Genomic DNA, 27,858 nt, shown 5'->3' on the forward strand with positions numbered 1-27,858 from the left:
TATTGTGCCTTTAAAAGTCCTTTGTGTATCTAGATTGTATGCTAGAAAACCATGGTAAGATAGCAGTCGGTTTAAAAACAGGTGGTCGATAGGTAGTGGAGTCACTATACATTATGTTCTTACAATACATGCTTATAATTTCATAAATGTGGAAGAATATATTATTTTTTACTACACCAATAAACATCAGGAGGCTTTAACAAAATATTTCTTTTATCTGTGCATTTATTGAGTAAGATCACTATGTCAAATGATGATTGAGTTATTAAATATTGCACTAAATTTTGTATCCATTACTTAGTATTGCATTTACGAGTTGACATTTATATCCGCCCTCCCGAATAATATTATACAAGGGCATCTCAGGAAACAGATTTATTCATATTTTACCCGGTAATACAATTTAACAATAGGCATCGTTAGAATCAAATTTTCTATCAAATGTAGCTCAGTAAAAAACAGTTTGAAGATGCAGAAAACTCATTTGGCAAACAGTATCTGAATTCAACAGAAAATCATGTCTCAAAGTTCTGTACTTGTTTCTTTGAAATCTTGGTGTTATTTTCAATGATTGCATTTTGTAGCAAAATCATGGCTAACCAAACACTTTGAAATATGTGAAGCCTGTGAACATTTTTTATTTAAATAAAATTATGTAAATATGAGCAAAATTAAAAAGAAACAGAACTTTGTTATTCCTAAGTTATTTTCTTAAAGAGCTTCTTCAAACTTCTTCAAATGGTGTTAACTCACAAATGAAGAGGAAAGTTGCACTGGGTAAAAACATATAATCTAAACAAAATCAATATTACTTTTCTGGGATGCACTGTACATTAATACATACTTCATTTCACTTTTTTATCAAGTGCATGGTGTTACAGCTATTACATTGAGAGTTTGAGACCATACAATCTACCAATGTAAAAGTAATTGAACTGTGCAAATAAACATTATTGCAACTAAGTTTTTAGATAAAGGTAAAACAGAATAAATTGGAATTCCTTAAAACTTTAAGACCTCTCAAGTTATCCATTTAACTTTAAAATGTGTCACAAAATTTTGATCATCTAAGTTGCAACACAAATCTATTTTCACAACATTACAGAAAAAATACATTGTTCATAAACCATAAATATACAAACAAGTGCAAGTTTCTACAATTGACCAACATAACATAAAGGCAAGGTTACATATACACTCACTCCCATTGTCACTTGTAAATAGAAATGCATGGGTGATGAGAAATACTACTAGATTGACATGGAGTATTGGCTTTGTTTAATAAGGTTTTCTTGAATTTATCTGTAAGCAGCTGACAATGTTCTCTTTTTGGGATGGAAAGATATTATTAATAATGTTTTTTCATTCACTATGCATAGGGATATCAGGAAGAATAGATTTTGTGATCTTAAATTTGAATAATTTTCAGAATTATTGTTCCTATACAGTATATCCCTCAAAAGCAGACTCAATATTACCTTGAAGAATTTGTGCATCAATTATACACAAATATCAAGAAATTTAATAAATTTCTTATTCATGATTTCAGTAATACTATGATAATGTTGATGTATTAAAGGAATAAATACAATACAAAAATAGCACACATGTAACTACATACTTAGGCCTAATAGTAAAAGAAAAATCTTTCTTAACCAAATTCAAAATGAATGACTTAAAAATGGTAGCAAAATTTCAACCTCTGAAAATAACGTAACACATTCCACCAGAACTTTCGAAAAGGAGAAATTAAATAGACGTAATTAAAAAAAAAAAAGCTTACTACAAAATACTTGCCTATCAAAATGGTATTAAAAATAGTACCATAATGTGACCACGATGGGCATACATATTTCATAAACTGGAATAAACATCAAACACCAAATTGCAATTCATAATAGATACTATTGAAAATGACACACCAGAGATACATCTAAATGGCATACACATAAATGACTACCATAACATAAATACACCAATGCCTCTAAGTTTTACAAGGACAGACTCTATTAATAATAGTATGAATAATTGACGTGTTTAAACAGGAATGTTTAGAGGGTAACTGGTTCAAACAGCTAGTTGATAAAGATTTTCATTTCAAGGATGAGCAAATATCTCCCCCCCCCCCCCCAACATTACAAACATCTGAAAGAAACAAAAAAAATTAATGGCGAATGATTCAGACAAGTTAATATGACAGCTACAAAGATAATCAACTTTAGAATGAAGAACCACAAAAGGTTTCTCAATTATTTCAATCTTATTACATGTGCAAACTTAAAAATATCTTCTATTGAAATCAATGTTATTTAAACATTGGAACTCCATACAAGTCATTAATAACTTTAATATCCACCCCATTCTGAATAAATATGTTGTTTCTTTGAGAGAAATAAACATTAAAGCTCAACATGACTATGAGAATGTTTATTTTCATTCATTGCTACATTAACTTTCATACTATCTTCTGCATCTCGTGCTGGTTTCTCTTCTTCTTTTTCATCTGTTCCTTCATTCGTATCATCTTGGTAACTCCCAAGACCTCTACGGCCACCTGCTATATGTTGTTCATCTTCCATAAACTTGAGGAAATCATATGGAGGAACTAAAGGCTTCCACTCACGATTCATCAAGGCTACAAGACAAAAAGAAAGAGGTATTATCCAGTTATGTTTAGGACACTCTTCAGGAACTACTGCTGTGGGAATACCTAAAATATTTCCTTAAGAGCACACTCTTCGGATGGAACTATCAGCAGAAAAACCCAAGATATCTGTGAGAAGCTCTCATAAGTGTTCCTCTTCATTGAATTTTAAAGAAGGAACTATAATTGAATGGTTTTGAAAAATAACATTAAAATGGAATCCTTGAAATAAACTAAAAAATAATAAACTGCTTCACTTGATTAATCCAACACTTCAAGTTTGATTAATATTTGTATTCATTACAAATCACGAATAACAGAGACAATGGCATGGCAATAGGTCATCTGAGGCCGAATGAGCCACAAATATTGAAATACTTCACATAAAAAAGCTCCTACAAATGTAGGTATATGGCACTACAGGCATCCATGGAATCTTAGAAAGCAGATAATATGGCACTCAGGATTGGAGCTTGGACTATGGACCTCAGAAAACAATGAAAACTTGTTCCAGAATAGATCCATCATCACTGAATAACCAAACACTGCAGAAATATTACCTCCTCATAAAGTACACTCGGGTAGAGCACACCTTGTCCAATATACAGATGCTATTTTGTTGAATAATGTCATGATAAACATCAACATGGTCTTGTAGATGTGCATCCTACGAGTTACTACGATTCATGCTCCTTATCAATCATTAAAGATGGCTTAATGAAATACTTCTCACCTCTAGCCTCAGAACATTGCTTAGGGCTTTCCAGAGATACCTCTAACCAGGCAGTGAGAGCGGTCTCAGAAGGAGCGTTTCCATGGGGACAGCGACACACTTCACCCAATGCATGGTCTAAGATGGCTATGGTTGCTTGTTCAGGGGATGGTAAGAAACCATACGTGGTCAGAGTTTGAGATCCTATAGATTCCTCATCAGTACTGTCAAGGGTAAACATATTAATTTGAGTTAAACACCAATTATACAGACAAATCAAACTCGCTCATACCATTTATGAATATATGTGTCAGTGAATTGGAAAATGCAAAAACAACTACAGCTGAAAAAAAAAAAAATATGTTGAAATTTAGCATTTTCTTCACAAGGAAATTGCCATATAAATATTATAAAATTCCACAAACGAATTAATGATAACCCATGGGTTTATCTAAAGGTCAAGTCCACCCCAGAAAATTGCTGATTTGAATCAATAGAGAAAAATCTAACAAGCAAAACGCTGAAAATTGCATCAAAATCGGATGTAAAATAAGATAAGTTAGGACATTTTAAAGTTTAACTTATACCCCTTTCATAGTGCCCTCTTCATTTTTCACCGGCGAACTTCGCCGGCGAACTTCTCCGCCTCGCATTCCTCACTTCCCCAGCGAAGAAAAAAATGTACCCTTTCGCACTGACATTTCTTCCCCGGCGAAAGTCAACGGGCGATTGCAGAACAAACGAAAGAAAATTGTAAACATTACTTCTTACCTATTACAAAAAGGTATCAAAAAAATTAATTACAACATATTTTGGAAGTATTACGATAAAACCAAACAATATCACCTTGTTTTTATATCTTAGCGCATTTTATACATGTAAAAAGTGCTTTTTAATAAATATTGTTAGTAAAAAAAAAAAAAATGTTCGAGGGTATCTACTTGGCCATAGCATTCAGCTAAGCTTGCAACTATCGCGCGCGGAATCTCGGTGCAGGGGACTTTGGGATAGAAAAAAATTGACCTCTGACGTCATTAAAGAGGAGAAGTTCTCCGGTTTGCTTTCATACTGGCCTTTTCACCGGTGAAACAGTTTCGCCGGCAAAGTTCTCCACCTCTAGAGGTGGAGAAGTTCACCGGCGAACTTCACCGGTGAAGTTCTCCTGTGTACCTTTCATACTGGACACTTTCCCCTTCGCTGGCGAACTTCGCCGGTGAAGTTCGCCGGTGAAAGGCGCAATATGAAAGGGGTATTAGTTTTCTCAAAACAGTTATATGCACAACTCAGTGATATGCAAATGAGTGAGTTGATGTCCATCACTCACTATTTCTTTTGTTTTTTATTGTTTGAATTATACAATATTTCAATTTTTCAATAATGTAAATTCGACACGTTCAGGCAGGAATAAAACTCAATTTAGCATGACCAAGGAGGTTTAAAATGAGATGGAGTAACAGCATGTAAAATCTCTTTGAACAAGGTTATAAGCTGCCAGCAGAAAGTATGTCAGGCATGCACTTTGCTCAACATCTCTTGCAATTGTGTAGACAAATGATTCCCGCATGACTCGCAGCTATAGGTCATACATAAAGGGAAATATGCTTTTGTGATGATAATTACTTTTTCGCGGCATCTTCATGATCTTGGTCTGGTTATGTGTAGTACATAATTCGGAGGCATGCGAAAATAAACTATGCAATATGTCCTGAAATATGACTCAAATTTGCTCGACTGGGCATGTGCGGGCACTCATCTGGCATATACAGTAATGAACAATATTCCACTGACCACATTTGAAATTTTTATTCGCCGCAAACGATTGGAAAAGTGTTAAAATTTGGTTTCAGTAAAGAAAGATCAAATTCTTTCTTTTTTTCACCAATTAAAGGTTAATTGATATAGTCTGTGCAAATATCTCGTCGTAATAGTGCTTGGTTATTGATGTTTTGTCAGGCATTCAAATTTCAGTTTGTTTATTAATATGAAAGATGGAAAATTGATACAAATGGATATTCGTAACTGGCGGCTTCGAAGGCGGACATCAAAAGGTCCTTATTGCCGTTCTTTCTTTTGTGCTTCTTTAGAAATGAACATCTGCTTGAATAAATTTGTTGCCTGTTGGAACTCCAGTCATAGAATCTTCTTGACATGACAAGGGTAGGAAAATCAGAATATTTTATATTTCATATAATAGAATACAAAAGAAATAGTAAGTGGGTGATGTCATCAGTCCCCTCATTTGCATACCGACCAAGATGTACATATAACTGTTGTGTGAAATTAAGCGAAATTTCAAAATGTCAGAACTTTCTTATTTTACATCCGATTTTGATGAAATTTTCGGTGTTGTGCTTGCTTGATTTTTCTCTTTTTATTGTTGGGGTGGACTTGTCCTTTAATATGTGGATTGTGGATCACATCATGAAAGCCCCATTCTGAACTGTGGTAATAAAGCTCAGTAACAGAGCTGCCAAGTTGTATTTTGCATCTTCAGTATTCTTATCCCCCAAAATCAGTATTTTGACAAAAAAAATCAGTATTTTTACCGTGTGAGATAAATATTTTGTATTTTTCCCCAAAAAAGTGTATTTCCTAATAAAATGCTTGGCGCACTCGCCCATCACGGCGCTCAAGCTGCATGCAAGCTAAAATGTGCACTGTTCTTGCAGATGAAAAAAAAAAAACATTGAAACTTGTGTATATCTCACCCTGGTTTTTACAAAATGATTGAATAAAAAAAAGTTACCTGAAATTACATTGATCTGATAACCATATTTGTGTACGTTTTATGAAATAGAGACATATAGAGATGATTTTTCTCAATAAATTTCGATTTTGTATAAAAAAAAAAAAAAAAAAAAATCGTTTTTTTTTTTTTTTTTTTTAAATACAAAAAACGTATTCTTTAAAGAAAAAACGTACTGCCGTATTTTGGTTGCAAAAACGTACTAAATACGGAAAAATCGTACTACTTGGCAGCTCTGCAGTAACATTGTCTAGTGTATGATGAGACATTACACTGCACTTGTGCAAATAAATACACATTATACGTTTCAAGTTTTTTTTAAAATCTCCTATACATGGACATCATTGGATGGTATACTAAAAAGCAATGGATAAATTGGACCACCTTTTATTGAATGCTAATTGCCAACTTTGCACATCAACACATTTTGCTACTATGCAATGATACAATTCAAGAGCATAACAAATGCATCACCTCCTCCCCCTTGTCTATCCAAAAAAAAAAAAAAAATGACCACTTGACTACTCATTCTAAAACTCTTGATAACCAGGAGATATGTTCTGATGTAGTACAGAACCCAGTACTACCATCTTTAGAAACAACTGCAACATACTTACATATCCATCTGACACAAGGTGTACTGGTGACCATATTTTGTGTTTGCTATCTGCTTCATTGACTGTGCAGCAACCTCTGAGATTTCATCACCAGCATGGAAGAGGATGACAAAAGGCTTGTGTCTGGCTAGATAGATGGGCATGCTCGATGCTGTCAGTTCAGGCTAAAACCAAATACATAGAAAATTATGTATATTTTTCATTTATCTATGAAAGTAATTTAAAAAGAAACATTACAGTACAGTACTAAAGTATAATGTGTCTGAATGCTCAAGATTCTAAAGATTCTAAACTAATTTGACAATATATATCCTGTAAAAAACACAATGGTCCTAATCACTTGATTACATATGATTTAAATGATTTAATTGTAATTTAAATTGTATATCAAACCTTCAAATAATTATTCATCATCTCTTAAATCTTATCCAACTTGGAATATTACACTTTTATAAAAAAAAAAAAAAGCTTGTCACTGATGCTGAATGAATATTTGGTAGAGGACCTGCCATTTTACATTTTCTTATTAAAATAAATGTTTGGTACTGAAAAATTGTAAACTAGCCTTAAAAACAGATATACTTAAGCTCTGATGAGTGCATGTTGAAAAGCCTGAGGATGTCTGTTTTTAAGGCTATTTTACAACATTTTTTTTTATTGATAACTTAAATATATCACATAGAAATGTGAACTAAATATGCTCACTTTGAAAATGATAAATGCAGAAGTGAATCCTAATCGGTAGACTCAATAAATCTGATAAAAAATTCTTTCTTCTTACAATAAAGCATTTTAGGAAAGGGGTGGAGGCTGGTCAAGAATTTACTCTTATGGGTCTGTCTTTTTATATTGAATACTCACCAGTAAAGGAAGACTAGCTTGTTTTACAAAAGCCACAAGATCTTGAAATGTAGACCCCTCTATGAACTTCTGCTGGGGTTCCTCAGGGTCATTCCATTTCATGACAGTGATTGAAGGATTTGCCTGGTCTGGGAAAGAGCTTTGCCTAAAAAAAATGAACCAGTGCATCCTTCATAAAATGAAAGTATCTTGGTTAAATGTCATCAGGTCAAAGAATTACATTTGATATGCACTAGCGACATTGAATAAATCAGCTTGAGCTCTGAACTACTGAAATAGTTCATGGTTGCTTACCAAAAATGCAACATTTTTATCACGTAGTCTTATATTATATATCCAATAGAATCATAAAATATTTGTCAACTCCATTCTTCACAACTTCCAAACCAAATATGTTGCTATTAATGACTGCAGAATCCTAAAAGAGAGATTGCAACTTCTGGAATTTAGAATCAGGGAGGATTTGTGACATCAAATCATTTACACGTATCATTCGACTTTTGTGGTCAGGGTCCTTGAAGCTTTTGGTTGCTAGATGCTTTCTGGAGCAATATGAGCCTTATTTTGCAGCAGTTGACATGTTAATAATAACGTAATAACTAGCACATCAATGATGTGGAGCTCATCCGGCATCTCGCGACAAAATTTAGTACAATTTTAATTTCAGCCCAGTTGACACTGTAGCGAATTATATTGGTGCCATAAATTGAGGATATAAAATTGAAATTGATGAAGAAATGACATAGAAGCATTTTCTGTGATCTATGAATAAATTTCATATAAATTAAGCATAAATAATTTTCTGTAGAACCTTGGTGAACCTCATGTAGCTCTCAGATAGAACAAAAATAATCAAAATCAATCAACAAATAAATATTTTTTGTGAGTTTTGAAAATATATGAATAAATTAGCATATTTAATGACTTTCAAAATTATGTGTGGAATTTTGTATCACCACCTTGAGCTATCATATAAAGCAAACAAAATTGAAATTGATCAACAAAATGAAGAAATTTTTTTTTTGTTAGATATGAATAAATTTTGCATAAATTAGCATAAATAATTTTCTAGACAATATTTCACAATTTTGTGTACAAATTTGGTGAACCTCATGCAGCTCTACCAGATGGAAGAAAAAAAATCAAAATCGGTCAACAAATAAAGAAAAAGAGGCATTTTCTGTGATTTATGAATAAATTTTGCATAAATTAGCATAAATCATTTTCTACTGAAATTGTCAAAATTCTGTGTAGAAGTTTGGTGAACCTCTTGAAGTCCTACCAGATAAAAGAAAAAAAATCAAAATCGGTCAACAATTAAAGAAGAAGCATTTTATGTGAATTTTTAAAAATATGCATAAATTAGCATAAAAATTGTTCTAGTCAAAATTTTAAAATTCTGTGTAGAAGTTTGGTGAACCTCATGAAGCTCTACCAGATGGAAGCAAAAATTCAAAATCGGTCAACAAAGAAGAAGCATTTTTTGTGAATTTTGAAAAATGCGCATAAATTAGCATATTTAATGAGTTTCAAAATTCTGTGTAGAAGTTTTGAATCCCCCACCTAGTGCTATCATATAAAGCAAACGGAATTGAAATCTGACTTGAAATGGCGAAGAAGAAGCATTTTGAAATTGTAGACGGACAACAGACGACGGACGCCACGCCACGGCATAAGCTCATCTGGCCCTTCGGGTTTGATGAGCTAATTACATTATTTGCAGGGCGCTTAATACAGGTGTTTCTAAGCGCTCAGTTTTCTGCCTATCAACTATACCAAAGAAAATGACAATTTAATCTTCATGAATTAAAAACAAAATTCAAAGCAACAAACGAGATGCAATTAAGTTGTGCACCTCCATATAGACCTACCCACAACTGATATCTGGACATTAAAACGGTGGGTCTTTAGCAAGGTCTTAAATTGATCAAGGGAGTTGGCCTTGAGGAAATAAAGAATGTTAACACAAATATTACAGAAATTTGTGAAGCACGTTTACATGATAAAAAAAATGTTACAATGGAATCGGGGGGTTGGCATCTCTGCTCTAGCTAAACATTCTCATTTCCTGATACAGATAAAATAGCCACCAAAATTTATATGAACCGTCACAACGTATTTTATTAAACTTGTTTAATCATCATCCTCATCAGTATATTGAAGAAGAATGCAGAGCCTGTCCAGATTCCCAATCATTTCTTATGGAAGATCATGAGCCTACTTGGAGTACACATATCAGAGCTTGTATACAGCACAGAAGTCTATAAAAGGAACCCCACTGTGCGATGTATCTCCTTAGAGGACAGTCCAACATTAACTTGATTTTCATCCATGAAAAATCACATATATAACCAAATTAAGGGTAAAACAGACATATGAGACATAATTATAATGTATTCAAAACACATTAAAATTAATTCAGTAAACAAAAGTGGTTGATCTAAAAAGGTAATGAAGAATTCACTTTTTAATTTGTCCTATATTTCTCAATTTCCTCTTTATTTTTCAGGAAATTGAAATACAACTTACACTTCTTGAGCACAATGAGAAGTGCACAATCCAAACAAATATTCTCCCCTAAGCTCTTCTGCTACTTGCTGAAAGACTGCCTTCTCTGTATGATATAAGGGAGAGAGAGAGAGAGAGAGTGAGGTGTGTCAGAAATACAATGACAGCAGACAACATAAAAATAGATCGACTGGAATGCTGGATTAATCAGTTTTAAAATCAAGCACCATTTTGTATATATTAGGCTTGAAAATAGTCCAGCGCTGAGTTCATCTTTTGTGAATTCCAATCATATCTGAATTTAAGCATGTAACAGCTGCCCTGCTAGAGCCAGGGTATTTATACTGCATTACTGTAGAGCACTTATAGACATAGATAAATTAAGTGATAGGTGCTATACAAGCAAGTTTAATTATAATCACTTTTACGATACACTTCAAGAGAATGTGAACTAGAGTAACTGAAAACTTAATGTAACAAGGGTATATAAATTTGTTACACTTCAATCAAATGCTTACACTGTGAGCAAATGTCCAACAAAGAAGAAACTTTAAGGACGTTCCACAGTTAAAGTGAAATCCATGTCATTTTCACCAAACTTTGCACATAGATACTTTAGAACCTTAATATTCGAAATATGCAAAAATTAACATAGGTCCATGTGCTTGATTATTTGCTATAGAGCTTCAAAGTTCACCCAAATTGATGTTCTTAAGAATTGCGCATTTAAAAGAATTTAGCATTTTTAGACCGACCAAGATTACTACAATGAGTTTAAACCTCTATTACTCAGTCAAAATACATGCAAAAGTCATCAAATTTTGCAAGAGAGTTAATAATTGTATCGTTAGAATGGAGAATCTATTTATAGTGCTATTTGTTTGCAATTGTAAGTTTAACAGCACTGTCAGTTCTTAAAAATGGCGTAAAAGATAACAAAATCCCAATCTAAAAAATGTAAACTTTCAGTAACAAACTACAAACGTACAATAAATGCTGCACTTTATTCAAAATCCATGTCATTTTCACAAAAATTTGCAGAGTTGTAGAGGAAGGTATACCTAAGAGGTACAAACATTAAAACATGGGGGTTCATGTGCTTGTTTTTAAATTATCAGCATTTTTATTAGAGCAAATATGCTTTTTAAAACACCAAAAATGCGCCGAATGCTTTGTATCTATGTGAAGAATAAATCAAAACCACTCTACCATTTTATTTAAACTCGGGGTAATATTCGTGATTCTTGGTAGCACTGCAGAGTAAAGTATTTTGAAATTGTAGAGAATTTTTTTTTAATGGTCCATGAAATAATTCCCTTATTTAGCTTCATGAAATAACGCATCGGATCTGCAGTTAAAGTGCAGAAGATGAGAAAAATCAGCTCATACCCGCAGCTAATTAATCACCTGTTCATCCATTGTGACGTCAGCGCGCAGAGTGTAAACTATGCGCAGATCATAATGCGCACAAACATAACTGTGGAACGTCCTTAAATAAAGATGGAGACATAGAGCAGATAATTACCCTGTTTGAATCCATCTGGTATGACAGCCAAGGTAAGGCTGGTCATGTGATCTTTGACCCATGGAGCTGGAAAGATGCCTTTTGTAGCTTTTCCGACCTCATCCAGATCTTTTAGATCCATTGGATTAGACAGCTTGTACCTGATATATAATTATTCAAATATATTGTAATGGACTGTACCTGATTTCACAATTTTTAAATCAATTTATGTAAGGTCTAAAACAAAATGTCACAGAAGCTGTACCCGAAAGTGTAGCTGCATGCCTAATTATGGTTCAGACATTTTTTTTTATTTGAATGACCCAGTTAGGTGGAGGCAAGTCCAAATAATAAGCAGACTGTATGATCTGCCCATTTCTACCAGAACTACATACCCCAGAACACTGGCAGCACTGATGTGATGTAATCATGCAATGTCCCATAGTACAAATACACCCAGTACAAATTGGGACTATTTATTGTGTAGGGTATCACTAAGCATAATGAAGAGAAAGCAATTTTTTATGGTCTTCAAATGCTATAATACTTGTACTTCCACTGGGGTATTATGTATGATATGTGCTTTTTATCCCTAAGAGTGAAAATCTTTGCACATTTTAGGTTTGGCTACCACATGTATACAAATACCTGAAACATTATGTTAAGAATTATTATGGCTCTGAACTCAAGTAAATGAATCATGTTGTAAGTGAAATAATGGAAATGCCTTGTATGTTGCAAGAATTGTGATAAATTTCAACAACCATGGTACTCACAATAGGTAACTTTTCAAAACATTGCTCTTATCCAGTATCCCTCCATATGTAGCTATATCAGATTGCTCCCTATACATCTTGACAGTGGGATAGACCGTCACATTGTTCTTATCACACACATCAGGCCAGTTGGAGCATTCCACTCTTCCAAGAGGGGGTTCTTGACTTTCAGTTGAGGAGAATGACATGATGCTCTCTGCTGCTGAATCAAATGAATCCAAGAATGCAAGAGATCTTGGATTCCCTGAATGAAGAATAAATAAAAACATTTTGAATCATTTACTATATGAACATGAACAGTCTCTACATCATTCATCCAATAATAACTGATTGAAACATAATATGACAATTCGAAGAAGTCAAAATAATAAAAAAATACATACTAATAAACCTTTTCTTTCATTCATATTACTAGAAAATAAACTTCACTGGGTTTAAAAAAAAAATCATATTTCCTAATGTTTTTGTTGTTGTAATGATTAGATAATGCATCAAATAGCACTGAGTCAAAACCTCAATTATCTATTTAAAAGAAAAAAATCTATTCCATCAAATAGTCTTATGGCAGCCATGTATTTTTTTTCAATTTTGAACATTTTACCATTTTGAGATATGAGATTTTGTCACCCCTACAGTATAATGATTTCACATTGCAGCCTTCAATGCAGCAAAGACAGTGATCATCTCTATGGTCAATGAGGATTTCAAAAAAAGTGCTCAAAACCTGTGTTTGTATCCACTAGAAAGTAGCACTACCCACAACAATGAACTTCATATGAACCTGATGATAGTGTCACAATCAAAATGTATTTAACTTTTAACATTGTGTTTAGAATTTAACATTGCATTTGGAATTTTAAACTGTTTAGCTTTCAACATTGTGTTTGGAATTCTAATTCATTTCATCATTTCCATCAACTTTGCTTAAAAAGCGAACAGTACAATCAGAAAATTGGTGTTGTTGAAGCTAGAATCAGCAACCTGATTCATATTCTCAACACCACCACTGAACTTATAATCCCTCAATGACATAAATAAGATGGGATACTTACATTCCATTGTGAAGAGAACACTGGTTAGATGAGATTGACCAGTAAACTTGGGAAACGTCTTATCAGTCAGAGCAGGGGTGATGTATTTCTTACGTTCAAATGCAAGACGCGAATGACTAGTAGCTTCTTGGACAAGATCATCCTGACGCTCCTGAACTGCAAACATTCATAATAGCATATTCCATTTTTAAACTGCACTTGATACATCAGAACAACAGTGTTTTTTCAGATATTTCATTACACCGGTCATCTGATAAAATATATCATTTTACTGTACATGCATATTTACAACAACAAAAAACTTTTGACACAGTTGTTCATTTCAATAAAGAAATACTTATATACCATCTGTAGCTAGATATCCTTGGTAACTGTACTTTGTCTTCAAAATAGCACTTTACAAAGGTTCAAGTTTCTCTTGTCATTTGTAATAATAATTTGTCATTTAGAAGCAAGGACTAGTAGACGCATATTCTTTTCCTTTGTAAACTGATCATAATCAGTGTGGGTGAATGAACTGGCAAACATAGTCTTTTAATTTGCTGAACACAAAATGATTTCGGTACAATAGACATATATTCACCTATACCCTAGCCCTAGTTATCTCAGGTACAGGCTTAAATGTATGCTCAGATTAATTCTCAAATTATGTTCCCAATTTTCCTTGATTGAGAATGACTTAAATGATTTGTGTCCTATACAAGACTAATGTATATCAAATAAGTCAGAACAAAACTCACAACAGAAGTAAAAACAATATTTAGAATACCATCTGCATTACCCTTGTGTCAACTCGTTCTATTCAGGTGATTCTTACCAGGAATATAATCTTCAGTATAGTGTGTTTCAATGTCTTTCTCATCATCACTCTCATCTTGATTTGGGTAGAGATAACTGAAGACATGCTGGATGTTTGCCTTGATGAATGCTTTTAGTCCAGATGCATCATTCACACCTCCACCATTTATGACCTAAAATATATTAATATTAATCAAAATTGTATATTATTGTGCATATTTTCTTCTAATTAACAACTCATAATATTACTGTAAATCACTTTGATCCTGAGGATGTGACTGTCCCTGCAAGTTCCCTCATTCTCTTGATTGTTAAGTTCATTATATTGTGTCAATATCAATGACTTCAATCAGCTATTATATTTGTTTTTTCTAAATTCTGTTTGTATTTTATGTTATTTTATTGAGACACTGAAAGTACATTAAAACTGTACAATTAGGCCTACTGCTCCTTCAATATGCTCCCTTTTATTTTTCTCTTCCTCTTTGTTTTTATCACTACCATTATCACCATTGCACGTTCGTGTAAAATTTGTGTACAATTATATAATAATTTATGTTATTGCAAATATATATAATCATATATATAATACTAACACATCTACGCTATTGCAATATTGTATAAGGGGACTGTGCAAAATATTTAATGTTACAATTATTTCACTTGCAAAAATGGGCAATACAAGTAATATCAAATTCCCCATATTTAGGTCACTCTCATCCCTTATTCTGTAAATAAGAGATTTTGAATCTTTATGGTACACACCATAAAATACACCATGAAACCATGTTTTATGTTTTCTTACTACATGTGTTATTTTATAACAAATTGCAGCATAAAAAATATTATACAAGAAACTCTGACAAACTATATGTTCCTTTTTACGATTTTAATTTCTCGAGAACAATCATAAGTCACAATGGACCACTTGTGTGGAACAATTTTCCCCCTAAATTAAACAATGTCCTTCTCTTAATTCAATAGAAATGAAAATCACACCTTTTACATAAACATACTTCTTCTTGTTCTCAATGAATAAGCTTTTCTGTTACATTTACATATTCTATGTTTTTGTTTTGTATTTATTATTGTTATTTAATCTGATTTTTAATTATTTTGCTGATTTTGTTGATTTTGAAACCTTTGTTTCTTTCAACAGAAAGTTGATTGGAAAATCTTTGGTAATGAATTTTAATCAGGGAATAACCATGATAGGCCAATGGCTTTTTGCTATTCCCTCACATCCTATTCCTCACCGTATGCAAATTTTGAAGAAATTTGACAATTGTCATTGCTGTTTTACTTTATTATTATTTCATTGGTTCCATCTCTATGTACTGTATCTTATTTGTTTTTTACAGATGAGGATATAAATGAATTTGAGACATCATAACCACATTGTTATATCATCACCATTATCACTGTGATAATCACAGTACTTACCATTGCTAATATGAACAGAGTTCTAAAAATATGCCATCTAGGAATCGTTGACAAAATCAGAATTATACCAAATTACGATACTTTTAATCAAAACAAATCCACACACCTTATCATGACTTTGAAGCACAAAGCATGCTGGGATACATTCTCCTTCCAAATCAGCAAGCAAATTACTGTCTGTTACATCAGCCCTTTTGAAATGAAATTATAAATGAGTACTTTCTGTCATGTCAGGAGCGAAAAATGTATATTTCTTAATAATATGAAATCCTCACTTGTATTTCACATAGATACTGAAATAAATTATGGTTTATAGTAAATTATGAGAGTATTCCATGGTACAATCATGTGATTATAGTGTGCACAACAATGAACATGTTCAATCAATTAAACACATTCCATAAGCTTTCTTTAAGTTATTCCCAAATATTCATATCACATCAAATATAGGGGAGCTACTGACAGACATGTAACAATTGTATGAAATTATGCAATTGCTGTGCAAGCACCCTATGCCACTTTCAATGTTGAATCTTTTGGTACCAAGTTTAATAATAAAATACAATAAAATAGTTATAAAAATAGAAATCTATCTCATTAAATTCAATACTGAAACGTAGCAAAAACCTTAACATGTGGTCTGTCTGTGTAAAATGTATCATCGGACTGTTCGTGGCTAATATCTATAAAAAAAAAGGGGGGGGGGGTTCCATAGAAAATTGATCTGAAAAAGCCAAGTTAGAATAGAGAGAGTGAAAACTTAAATGCTATGATGGACTTTCACCAAACCTACTTTAATTTGATTCTCACATTTTTCTTCTTTATCAAACAAACTTTAAATTCATGAACCAACAAGAACTCACCTATTAACGACAGTAAATCCTAAGTTTCCCTGGTACTCATCTTTCACATCTAATATGAGAGATAAAGCTCGTTCATGATTGGTTGGATCAGTTATAGCATAGAGAGAAGGTACACCATGTTCCTTGTACATATTTGATTGCCCTCCCTCAGGAACGTCATCCTGAAAAGAATACACAGAACAGTTGGTTAATATAAAGACTTGTGTAACAAATTACTGCAGAATGCATCAAAAATGATTAATTCAAGTAATTTCATTTCATATTAGAAGTGTCTGTGAAATGGTGACAAGACATTTGCTCCTGCGACAATTGCTCCAGGCTTAATTTTGTAAAGGGTTAGGGTTGCAATAGGGTTTTATGTTAGGTTTAGGGTAGGGTAGAGTGTTAAACCCAGGGTTGAAGTTGGCCATTCGAGTAGTGTGTGGAATTTAGAGTGGAGCAATTGTTGCTGGAGCAAATGTAATGGAATCATGTGAAATACCTCAAAGAACTAGAATTACTATGATAATAGCTGATAAAGAATAACTGAAAACAATAGACATATTATCAACCCAGTATGATATAGAAATAAGAAATCAATGTAAAACTGATGTTATATCTGCAGAGGAAGAACAAAGTGAAGACGTACAGTAAAAAGAATTTCTGTTAAAAAGCTTGGGGTCCAATTTAAAAACAAATATTCAAACCAATGCCATTCACCAAAGTAATTTATCTACTTTACTGCTCACGAACCAGAGCAAGAAAGAGCTAACAAGTATAAAGGCACCTTATTAAAAGTATATGCTGCATCTCATCACAGATAATGTCGGAAAGACAGTAAATAAAAGTAAAAAGTCAGTTACCCAAATTAAAAGAAATATGAAACTTTAAATCAATGCTTGCTTGCTTTAAGTATTGTGTTCTACAGTGTACCTAAAAATGAGCTTCATATTGAAAAACATACCAAGTCAGGTAGTACTAGATTTAGCATAAGGATAGAGAGACTCTCTAGTGTGACTGGTCCATGATACTTGACCCACATACAATCCTGATGTGACTGTGCCTTGCTGCATTGGCTTATGCCAACAACTGGGTCTGGTAACTGATCCAAGTTAGGTTTACTGCAAACAGGTCCAAATAACAATGATTAGACAAGTGATAAGTATGATCATGAAGCTACTCAAATGAGACTGGTATAATAAAATTCCAGGTCAAATTTGTTATCATGTCCAGCTGCTATTAAATCCACCATACCAAGTGAGTATTGTAGAAATTCACAATTTTCATGTCCAATTTCAACGGAATAAATGCTATTGCTATCGATTCATATGAAAAACTTTATAAGCCAACAAGAGTTTGACCTGTGCCATTGCATCAGTGCAGTGAAATTGATCAGATGCTTTTACTCTAACATGATAAATCAACAGAAAAACTGAGTGTTCTAAAGGTTTCATAATTCTGTGTTAAAGAAATTCTGAACCTTTGCTTCACTTTTTAATTTTTGATATCCAAGGTACAGTAGTATTTTTGCAAATGAAAAGCCTTTTCGTACAAGAGCAGATGAAGATCATTGGCTGTAATCCTGAATATTTCTTTTATATCACTAAGATGAACACGATTATTCATGTTATTTCAAAATATGCCTGTTATCTTACATAAAGTATACCAAATTACCAATTAATCAAGTACCTATTCAATTGAAAAAAGAAAGGTCATATGCAAACAGTTGCTTTAAAATAATTAAAAAATGGCTTATTTGAGGGCTAATTGGCATATTAAGAAATATAGCCCAATTCCATATATCAATGACAATAAAACATTTTACACCCTAAAAAAAACATATTTGCTCCTCATATTCCAAATTAAAGATAGAGATGGAAATGATCAAATTATGACTCGGGGAAAACAACCAAATATTTTTCAAGTTATTAAAAGATTATCAGATTTTAAGGAAGTCTTTCAATACTGGAAACTCTTGATGTTATGCCCAGTTGCAGGACTTTTTTCCCCAATGCACCCAAATATTGGTAAAATAAAAAAAAAAAAGCCTAAAAAATGTTGTGTACATTTAGGTTTTAATCTCTTACACCAGTGAATGAAATTCTTCACAAAAACACACACAAAAAAAACATGAAATTCTTTCTTACTTTTCTTGTTCTTCTTCCAAAAGATATCTATTAGTTGTTAGAATGAAATCATACTTGTGTCTGTAAGCAAAGGCCACCTCCATGAATGCTCGATCAGCTGAAATATTAAAATAAAAAAATAACAACAGCTAAACATCAAACAGGTAATACAGGCTCATACTACCTGTTTGATGTTTTTTAACCAAGTAAATTTTTGACAAAGTGACATAAGAGAAGCTCTCCATCACTAACTATCTTCAAATCTAAATAAAAAGCCTGTCTCTATAGTTAGAAAGTGCATCTGAATATAATCATATTAGAGCTGCACTTTACAAATTTATGTTTAGTAAATACGGAACTGTCTCTCAGAATAATTAATTAATCAGATTACAGAAATCATAAATACTAGGACTCACAAAGTATATATTATGCATAGCTCCAAAATGATATTTTTAATTTCCTTTATGATCATTACTCATTAGCCATCCTTGACCACTGACTTATCATATGATGTATTGTAGTTTTTCTACATTGATACTCTAAAAGCAGTATTATATCTTTTGAGGTACAGGTACACTTCAAGAGTGACAACATAAAGCTAAATATAAAGTACAAGTTTTGATTTATTATTATGATTTAAATACCTGCAGTTCCAACAGCTGGGACATAACCCATGATAATGTCCCTCTTTCCCTTCCACTTATCTTGCTTCTCAAGAAGATTGGATGGTTCTCCAATGATGGGCACATCAATCAGGAGAACAAGGCTGTGTTAAAAGAATTATCAAAGCATTTCAGAGATATCAACTTTTTTTGTAAATTTCAAATGAAATTTTATCATCTTATACAATAAATGTATATCTCATCACTTGCAGAGTTTGTAGGGTACAATACATAGGGGAAACCAAGACCACACTCAAGAAACGATTCTACGGGCACAGATCCACCGTCAACACAGCAAAGCTGGACACTCCAGTTGGCCGCCATTTTAACCTCCCCAACCACTCCATCACTGACATGATGCTACAGGGCATCGAATCTTTAGGTACCCGTCCTGACTCAGTCCGTACTAGCAGGGAGAAGCTCTGGATGAGACGACTTCGCACCACCCAACCTCATGGCCTGAACATCCAAGAGGGGAACGACTGATTTTCTTTCCTATCCACTTTCAATTTATATATACATATAATTTTTCCCCTCAGCTCTTTTGAATAGTTACATTATAGTTTCTTACTCTACTTTCCTCCCATATCTCATACAAGCTCAGCTCCAATTTTTCCTTCCTTATTCAGGCGATATAATAATTATTATATATATATATATATTTGTTTTTTCTCCACTCACCTCTTTTAGATTTACCACATTTGCTTATTTACATGTATACTATGGTTTCTTCATAATACACCCCCTCTCTTCTATATTTGCTTTTACCTTTTTAGGCAATTTGCTTCCTCTTTTTCACATATACATGTTTTTTTTTTCTTTCCTGCTATATAGTCTTATGTTTTTTCCCGTCACACCTAGCGGATTACCATATCAGTTACACCATATGTGTATATATTTATATATTTTTTCATATACATTTCTTTTTTGGATATATTTATATACATATCACTTGTAGATACATATTTACACTTACCTTCTTCTCTTAGTTTGTTTAATGCTTTATCATATATACTTATATGTCTTTTGCACATTATCAGTTGTTCCCCATTCTTTTTCTTCCCTTTTTTCCCCCCACTCTTATGCACCAGTTTATTAAGCCTTTCTTTGTAACCTGTTTGACCCACCTCTCACTAATTCTCTAGTTATTCATCCCTCTATCACTGTTTTGTTCCAGATCCTGTTTGATGTTGCCTGCCTCATTATCTTAATCCCTCTTGGCCTTACTTACACTAACTTTCCTTTGTGTCTGCCTACTCCTTTTCTTTCATCCCCTTCACTAACCTGATTGGTCTTCTCTACTCACTAATGCCCCTTTTGTCTCCTTGTTTCTAGTGTTGCTGTAGCTTGTTTGTGGTCTATATTATGGTTGTTCCACTTTATATGTTTGTCATTTTGCCTCCGACGAAGATTCTGCTAGGATCGAAAGCTTAGGCCCCTTTTTGACTTTACAATAAACAAACATAAACTTTAATAAAAATAAAGAAATTTAGCTTTGTCTTCAACTGTAAATTGAATAGAAAATACAAAGATAAGATATTCCAGCCATTTGTAAATTCATGTGTAACTTCAAACACACAATTACACCTGCCTGTTTAACATATCCAAATGCTTCTAATTAAATAATTACTTTCAGTACTTACTGGAGAATATTAGAAACAATAGAATCCACACTGAAGAGAGTATCATAGGCCAAGGTGATGAGGAAACTGCCATGTCTGAAAACACAAACATATGATTGAATATATTCATTGTGACTTGCATTATGAGAATGAGACAGCTGTATTTTCAGTAAAAGTACAAGTCACTCAAACTTGCATTACCTGTTTCCTAAGATGGTCATGATACAACAGATCTTATATCACCCAAAGTACATGTACTTAGCAGACGTACCCAAAAGTCAAATTCATGCATTTGTGTACTGTATCTATTCATGTCACAAAGCACTGACAAGTGTGACAACAAATGTAGGTATTTAACTATAAACCTGTAGAATATATGACAAATCCTATAAGATCTAAAGATCCTATATGTATCAAACAAAGTGATATATTCGTGACTAGAATAATTCATCATTATTCATTTGTTAAATGCCAACATGATATTTAATTAAAAGAATATACAGTCAGATCAATCATTCCACTTTCTGCATTCTGGTGTTTATTTTATCAACTTCTTTTACATTTTTAGAGCTTTTCAAAGCATCTCCTAATATCGATTCGAATCTATTAAAGTTGCTTCATGTTTATAGCCCATTTGGAAATGAATGGCATGACACAGAAGAGATGAAATATCTTTTAATATCAAAAATTTAAAAAATATGTTAGCATGCATTTTCAACATCTGCACTTTTTTCTTGATGGAATTCAAATGTAGGATATTTTTTGTCCATATTTCACAATACTCTGTAATTATATCTGCAGGTAGTCCCATATGTTTTCACTCAATCATCACAGAGAATCACAATGAAATTCCATACAGATCTAATGGTACAAGATACCAGCATAAAAGAAGTCTGCTGCAGAGATATATTAATCTTACATCTTATTCCTGACAACCAATTCATCATTGCAGTCCAGGGGGAAGTTTCACAAAGGTTAAGTGAACTTAAAATCAATATTAAATTCAAGTTTTGATTATTATTTTTCAGATAATTTTAAGGGTACATATCCAATATCATACGCACACTTAAACATGACTGTAAGTCCTACTTAACTATTTGTGAAACGGCTCCCAGATTTCCTTTTTGTTGATATTCTTATCCAGTCTCAAAGTGATTGGAACATGTACAATAGAAACTTCAGAAAAGATAGTTGATATTCTTATACAGCATAAAAATGATCGGAACACATACAATAGAAATTTCAGAAAAGATAGTTGATATTCTTATCCAATCTCAAAACAATTGGAACACGTACAATAGAAATTTCAGAAAAGATAGTTGATGGAAAGCAGCATTGAAAGGGGAATAGTCTAGTTTCTTGACACGATTTTAATTTCCTTTATAAATTAACGTTTTCTTTCTAAATTTGATGTTTTATGTTGAGAAGAGAAACAATGAATCACTAGTCAATTTTAATTGTAAAGTGCATCATGAAATTTAATATGTAAAGATAATTTCAATGCAAACCTTGATTTCAATATCGTGGTTGAGCAAAGTCAACATATGGTAGTTACCATTAACAGCAATGGTTTGTTTTTTATACAGTATGACCATTTCCATTGATAAAGTAATTCCTTATTCAAAGTTCTCAAATCTAATATTCTATTTAGAAATGAACAATGAATATGTAAAAAGATCATGACTGAGACATGATAGTTTCAAATAATTGAAGTTTTAAATGAATGGGATTGTGTACCTGAAAATGTACAGGTTCTCTGAAGCATCTGATCGAAGACAATAATCAGGTACAGGATCTGACAAACAGTTCACCTGATGAATTGGAGATAAACAAAGAGGATTAACCTTGTTGGATAAAGTAAAACCCAATGTATAAAACTTTATATATGTTTATACATATGGAGAAAAAAAATGGTATGCAGCAGAAAAAAACATCAACCCATTCATGCTCTTAACATAGTACAAATTATATTTTATCAATACAATGCCCTCTTACAACTTTCACTTCCTGTTTGGCCAATGCCTTTCTCACTTTTTGATTAATTTGCTTTCCTGTTTAGATGTAGTTTTTTTTCAATTTGTTGATCTTTTGTAGGGAACAAATATTATTTGAAGGGAAAAAAATTTGTTTGTTGTATGTGGGCTATGCTTTCCACTCTTTTCATTCTGAAATACACTTTATATTGAATCCCATTTACCTGAATTTTACATAAGTTCTATATATATTATATATATGTATGAACAAAGTTCAATTTGGCTTCAAATATGTTTGTAACATAACAAATATGACACTGGCTTTAAAAAGGGGATTTCCTGGTTTAATGAAGTAATTCACTTATTAGTGGAAAAGGAAGTTCAATCCCCATTTTTATCTTATTTACAGACGAACGATCTCATTAATATTGACTAATATGCCTTCTTGCCAATCACTCAACTAATACTTGCTTACATAGAATAATTGATGATTGGTACGAATCTTTTAATGAAAAAGAGAAAGTTGGTGCATGTTTCCTTGATATTTCTAAATATTTTGATTGTATTGACCATTAATTATTACTTTTTAAACTGAATAATTATGGCATTTCCGACACTGAACTCCTCTGGTTTCAAAGTTTTCTTTCAGACAGAAAACAAGCAGTTTTTTCTCAAGGTTAACAATCCAAAACAAAAATATAAAAATAGGAATTCCTCAAGGTAGTATTTTAGGTCCTTCCCTTTTTCTAATTTATATAAATGATATTACAGATTGTTTAAAGAATTGTACATGTAATATTTACGCTGATGATGTTGTAATATATGTGTCTGATAAAGATATTAATGTTATATCATCCAAGCTTCAAGAAGATTTGAATTCTATTAATGAATGGTATAACTGTAACAGATAAAGGATTAATGCAAAAAAAAGTAATGTTATGATTTTGGCCCAATAACTTAAGGAATAATAATGATCTTAGATTGAAGGTGTATATTAATAATGATATCATTGAACAAGTACAAAGCATAAGATATCTAGGCATCATGTTAGATTGTAAACTATGCTGGGATGCTCATATAAAATATTTAATTAAATCTTTAAGTTACAAGATATTTACACTAATGAAAATTAGTAATTTTTTAAGCAAGGATGTTTTGAATAAAATATATACATGCACCATACAACCAACCTTTGATTATTCTTGTTCCGTATGGGGAAACTGTTCTTTACATCATAGGAATACACTTTTACGATTACAGAAAAGGGCTGCATGCATAGTAACAGGCAATTTTGATTATAATGTAAATGGCCTTAGTATAATTAATTCTCTTAAATGGCAAACTCTTGATATCAGACGTGATTACTTTTTAGTTTTTACCTTGTAAAATGTATAACTGTATTCATGGAAAGGCCCCAGTCCGAATGTGCAATGAAGTGGAAATGGTTTTTGAAAGACACTCTGTTAATACTAGACTTGCCAATACGTTGAACGTCGTTTTACCAAAGCCTACTCTCAAATGTTTTAAGAGTTGTTTTAAATATGCTGGCGGCTTGGTTTGGAATAGCCTTCCATCTGATATTCAAAATGCAAATTCTCTTGAAGTTTTTAAACGTACGTATAAATGCCATTATTTTAAAGCCGTCGTTTAATGAAATGATATGTATTGTTCTCTAATTGACCGACCTTCTTTTATTTTTTTCTCCCTCCTCTCTCTCTCCCCCTCTTTCTCTTACTTTCCTCTCTCGTCCTTCTCCTTTCATTTATCCTGTTCTCCTTCTAGGTCAGACAGTTTATGAACTTTAATATTGTGAGCCATTGTAGTCGTTACTCCTTTTTTAAATAATTTTGTGCATTGTATATATTTTGTGTGTGTGTGTGTCAGGACCATGATGTAAAACAGCCTCGGCTGATCATGTTTTATCTTTATCCTGAATAAATATGTTACAATAAATAAAATAAATTATTCATTTTCTTAATGAACATCCAATAATATATACATAAACCCAATCAGCTGAATGTTATACTATTTTGCACTAACCGTTCCAAAGAAGACTCCATAGTCCTCTAGGTAATCACCAGCCTCACTAAAATGACTTTGAAAGCTTTCAGAGTATGGTGGCGTAGCTAAAATAAATGGAAATTAAGAAGAACAGGAAATACATATCTGTTTGAAGGTGGTCACTGACTGAATCAACATAAATGTGTAAAATCAAAGAAACAGATACCGTGTTTACACTTAATCGGCTTTTGAATCGGCTCGCGGTTCAGAATCGCGAGCCGATGCAGCATCGGGTTTTTCATAGCGTGTAAACGCAAGTAACTTGCATCGGCTCGCGGTTCAGAACCGGCAATTTGCACCACCAAAGTAGTAGGTTCAGAACCGCGAGCCGATGCAGAATCGGCTTTTTTACTATGTGTAAACAGAAAGCCGATTCTGCATCGGCAATTTGTGCGCATTTCATTTACTTTACCATTGTGACGTAATTGTAAGTGCACGGATCCAGCGTTGTCTTTATTATGACGTATATTGTTGGTGTGCATATCATTTCAGGTTTTGCATCGGCTCGTGGTTCTGAACCGTGAGCTGTAACGTGTAAATGCAAACCAAAAGCCGATTCTGCATCGGCTTTTGGTTCTGAACCAAAAGCCGATCAAGTGTAAACACGGTATTAGACATCAAATTTTACCCTTTCTTTTGAATTAAGAACATACATGTAGATTACACTCTGATATCTGCACAATCTTACAACATGGATTATTTGTACCCAGTGAGGTCTAATATTCCCAACACTTTGGTGGAAGAGTGCTCTGTAGACAGAAACAACCATCAATTCTGGGGAATCTTTTATGTAACTACAGCCAGAAACAGTCTCAGGGGGAAAGCTTTTGTCTAGTATTAAATGGGATGTACATTAGTTTGCCCAGTGTTTTGTAAACATTGACTTAGCAAAGTATTTTAAACAGCAATTTAGGCTCCACTGGGTACATGTGACACCTCACTTTTGATAAATGAAAATATTATGTTGATCATCTTGAATCACTTTACGTACTATGCTGGGGAGTCTACTCTTCCATTTGGAGTGAACAAAATCGATGCATCGAATAGCAAATTTGATGTGGATTTTAATCTTAGTAATATTACCCGACATACCTGCTAACTAGTGCTAAACAATTCATAAAAATATTGCTAGCAAAATTCTTAAGAATTTCCCTATAGAACCTGTATGGACGTTTCAACTGCATGTTATGTGTAAGCTCTTATTAACCTTTCATTTCCAAATAAAACTAAACCAATATTTTCACAAAGTTCATTAAAAAGTTAGTAAACATAATGTCATCTGATGTACATTGATGTAGATTAGAGTATTTGTAGCCAATGGGATTGTGTCTGTATCATGGTGTACTGACAGAGGTAATCATTTTATCAATGAATTAATACACACAAATAATCATTAAATAAAACATTTAAAACAATAACTTTCATGCATCTAAACACTAGGTAACGTGTACCAATTATTTATTTTGATCCATTTACATGTACTCAACAGTTTATACAGAGGGGATGTTTATTTCAAACAAAATATCATGCCAATGTCATAATGTCATGAGAGCTAACAAAATTTGGATTGCCATTCTTTTTCCAAGAAAGCAGATCTTTTCTAGATCTATTTGAAGCATTCGTGGAAAAATGATGAAAATGCTAGAATAGAATTAGATTGATATGAAGGTTTGATTTTCATTCAAATGCTGCAAGACTAGATCTAGTCTACTTTGAATAAACATCCTTCAAGAGATGTAAGGTAGGGGCCCTAAAGCTACGCACCACTCATCGCACATACAGTTTTTAGTGGCAAATGCACACTCTGTGTGTGGAACTGTGACTGCAGAGTGACGAACGATTCCTATTCATTTTTTTCTTCAGAGGCTGCAGTAAATCTCTAAATGCAGAGAAAATTAACAAATAACTGTTTGGAATTTTTGGAGTGCGTATTTTATCGCTTAAATTCAATAGGCCTATTATCCTATAATAATATGAACATATTGCCCCCTTCTACATCGGGCGGCAAAATCAAGAGGTGTTTGGAAAACATGGCAGGATTTTCGTATAAGTATAAGTGAGTTTTGCGATATTTTCTTCCTGGTTATGTTCTTTAGACTTTAATTAGAATGTTTGCCACAAATTAGTGAGGCAAAAAGATAATTTGTTCAAAAATTAAAATTGGCATAGTTTTTATCATTTGTAAACAAAGTGCATAGCTTTAGGTCCCCCCATCATACGACATATTCTTACTGATTACACATAATACATATGGTTGAATTTGCCACAATTGCACAACACCTACGGCCACAGCCGTGGCGCAGCTCGCGGCAGAGCTCGGGTAGTTACCGGTATGCGTGTACAGCGGCCTGGAGATTCCATTCTCTCCACCGGTTACTTACTTCTTATGAATGAAATAGCGACAATCTCTTTCGATTTCTTGACATCGTTGAACGCCTGAGAAGTAACAGTATTGTAGAACTCACTAGAAGTGGAAATAGCAAATATGGATAAAAATGAGAAAAACAGGAAAGCTGAGCTGCCAGCCATCGTTAATCTATCACGACATTCGACAAGAACAGAGAGATGAAGATGGAGGAGGAAGAGGCCGGCCGAGCGAGCGAGCGGAAGGCCGAGGCGAGGGAGGGACGCGATGAAGCAGCTAGACAAAAGGGGGAAGTACCATATGGTGGGAAATGTGGGCGTGGCTATTATTATTGTTTACGATAAAATAACATGTACATCTTCACAATTCCCTGGTACACCAATCTAATATCCTGTTGATTCAGGATAACACTGTCTAGAATGATGAAGGCATACAAATAGGCCTGCACTGTCTAAAATCACAAGACAACGGTCATTGAGGGGACAATCCAGCTGTTGCCTGTAAGAGGGAGGGGGGTCATTAAAAAAAATCCACATCTCCACCCGA

The 27,858-nt window shown here is 33.2% G+C and overlaps 1 protein-coding gene across 1 annotated transcript; it reads right to left on the reverse strand.

Annotated features, from left to right (window-relative positions):
- Positions 1 to 207: 207 nt before the first annotated feature.
- On the reverse strand, positions 208 to 27,781 carry LOC129265549 (thioredoxin domain-containing protein 16-like). Its single transcript, XM_064101864.1, has 18 exons — positions 27,329 to 27,781; positions 24,927 to 25,012; positions 22,651 to 22,724; positions 20,935 to 21,009; positions 19,274 to 19,395; positions 18,651 to 18,747; positions 17,468 to 17,624; positions 16,525 to 16,685; positions 15,768 to 15,852; positions 14,238 to 14,391; positions 13,421 to 13,576; positions 12,369 to 12,612; positions 11,614 to 11,753; positions 10,110 to 10,194; positions 7,581 to 7,725; positions 6,720 to 6,883; positions 3,378 to 3,580; positions 208 to 2,635 (listed from the first exon to the last, which is right to left on the reverse strand). The coding sequence occupies exons 1-18, from the start codon at positions 27,474 to 27,476 to the stop codon at positions 2,400 to 2,402; spliced, it is 2,532 nt and encodes an 843-aa protein (XP_063957934.1). The 5' UTR covers positions 27,477 to 27,781; the 3' UTR covers positions 208 to 2,399.
- Between the last annotated feature and the right edge of the window lie 77 nt (positions 27,782 to 27,858).

The sequence above is a fragment of the Lytechinus pictus genome, chromosome 7 (assembly GCF_037042905.1).
Source record: "Lytechinus pictus isolate F3 Inbred chromosome 7, Lp3.0, whole genome shotgun sequence".
NCBI lineage: Eukaryota > Metazoa > Echinodermata > Echinoidea > Temnopleuroida > Toxopneustidae > Lytechinus > Lytechinus pictus.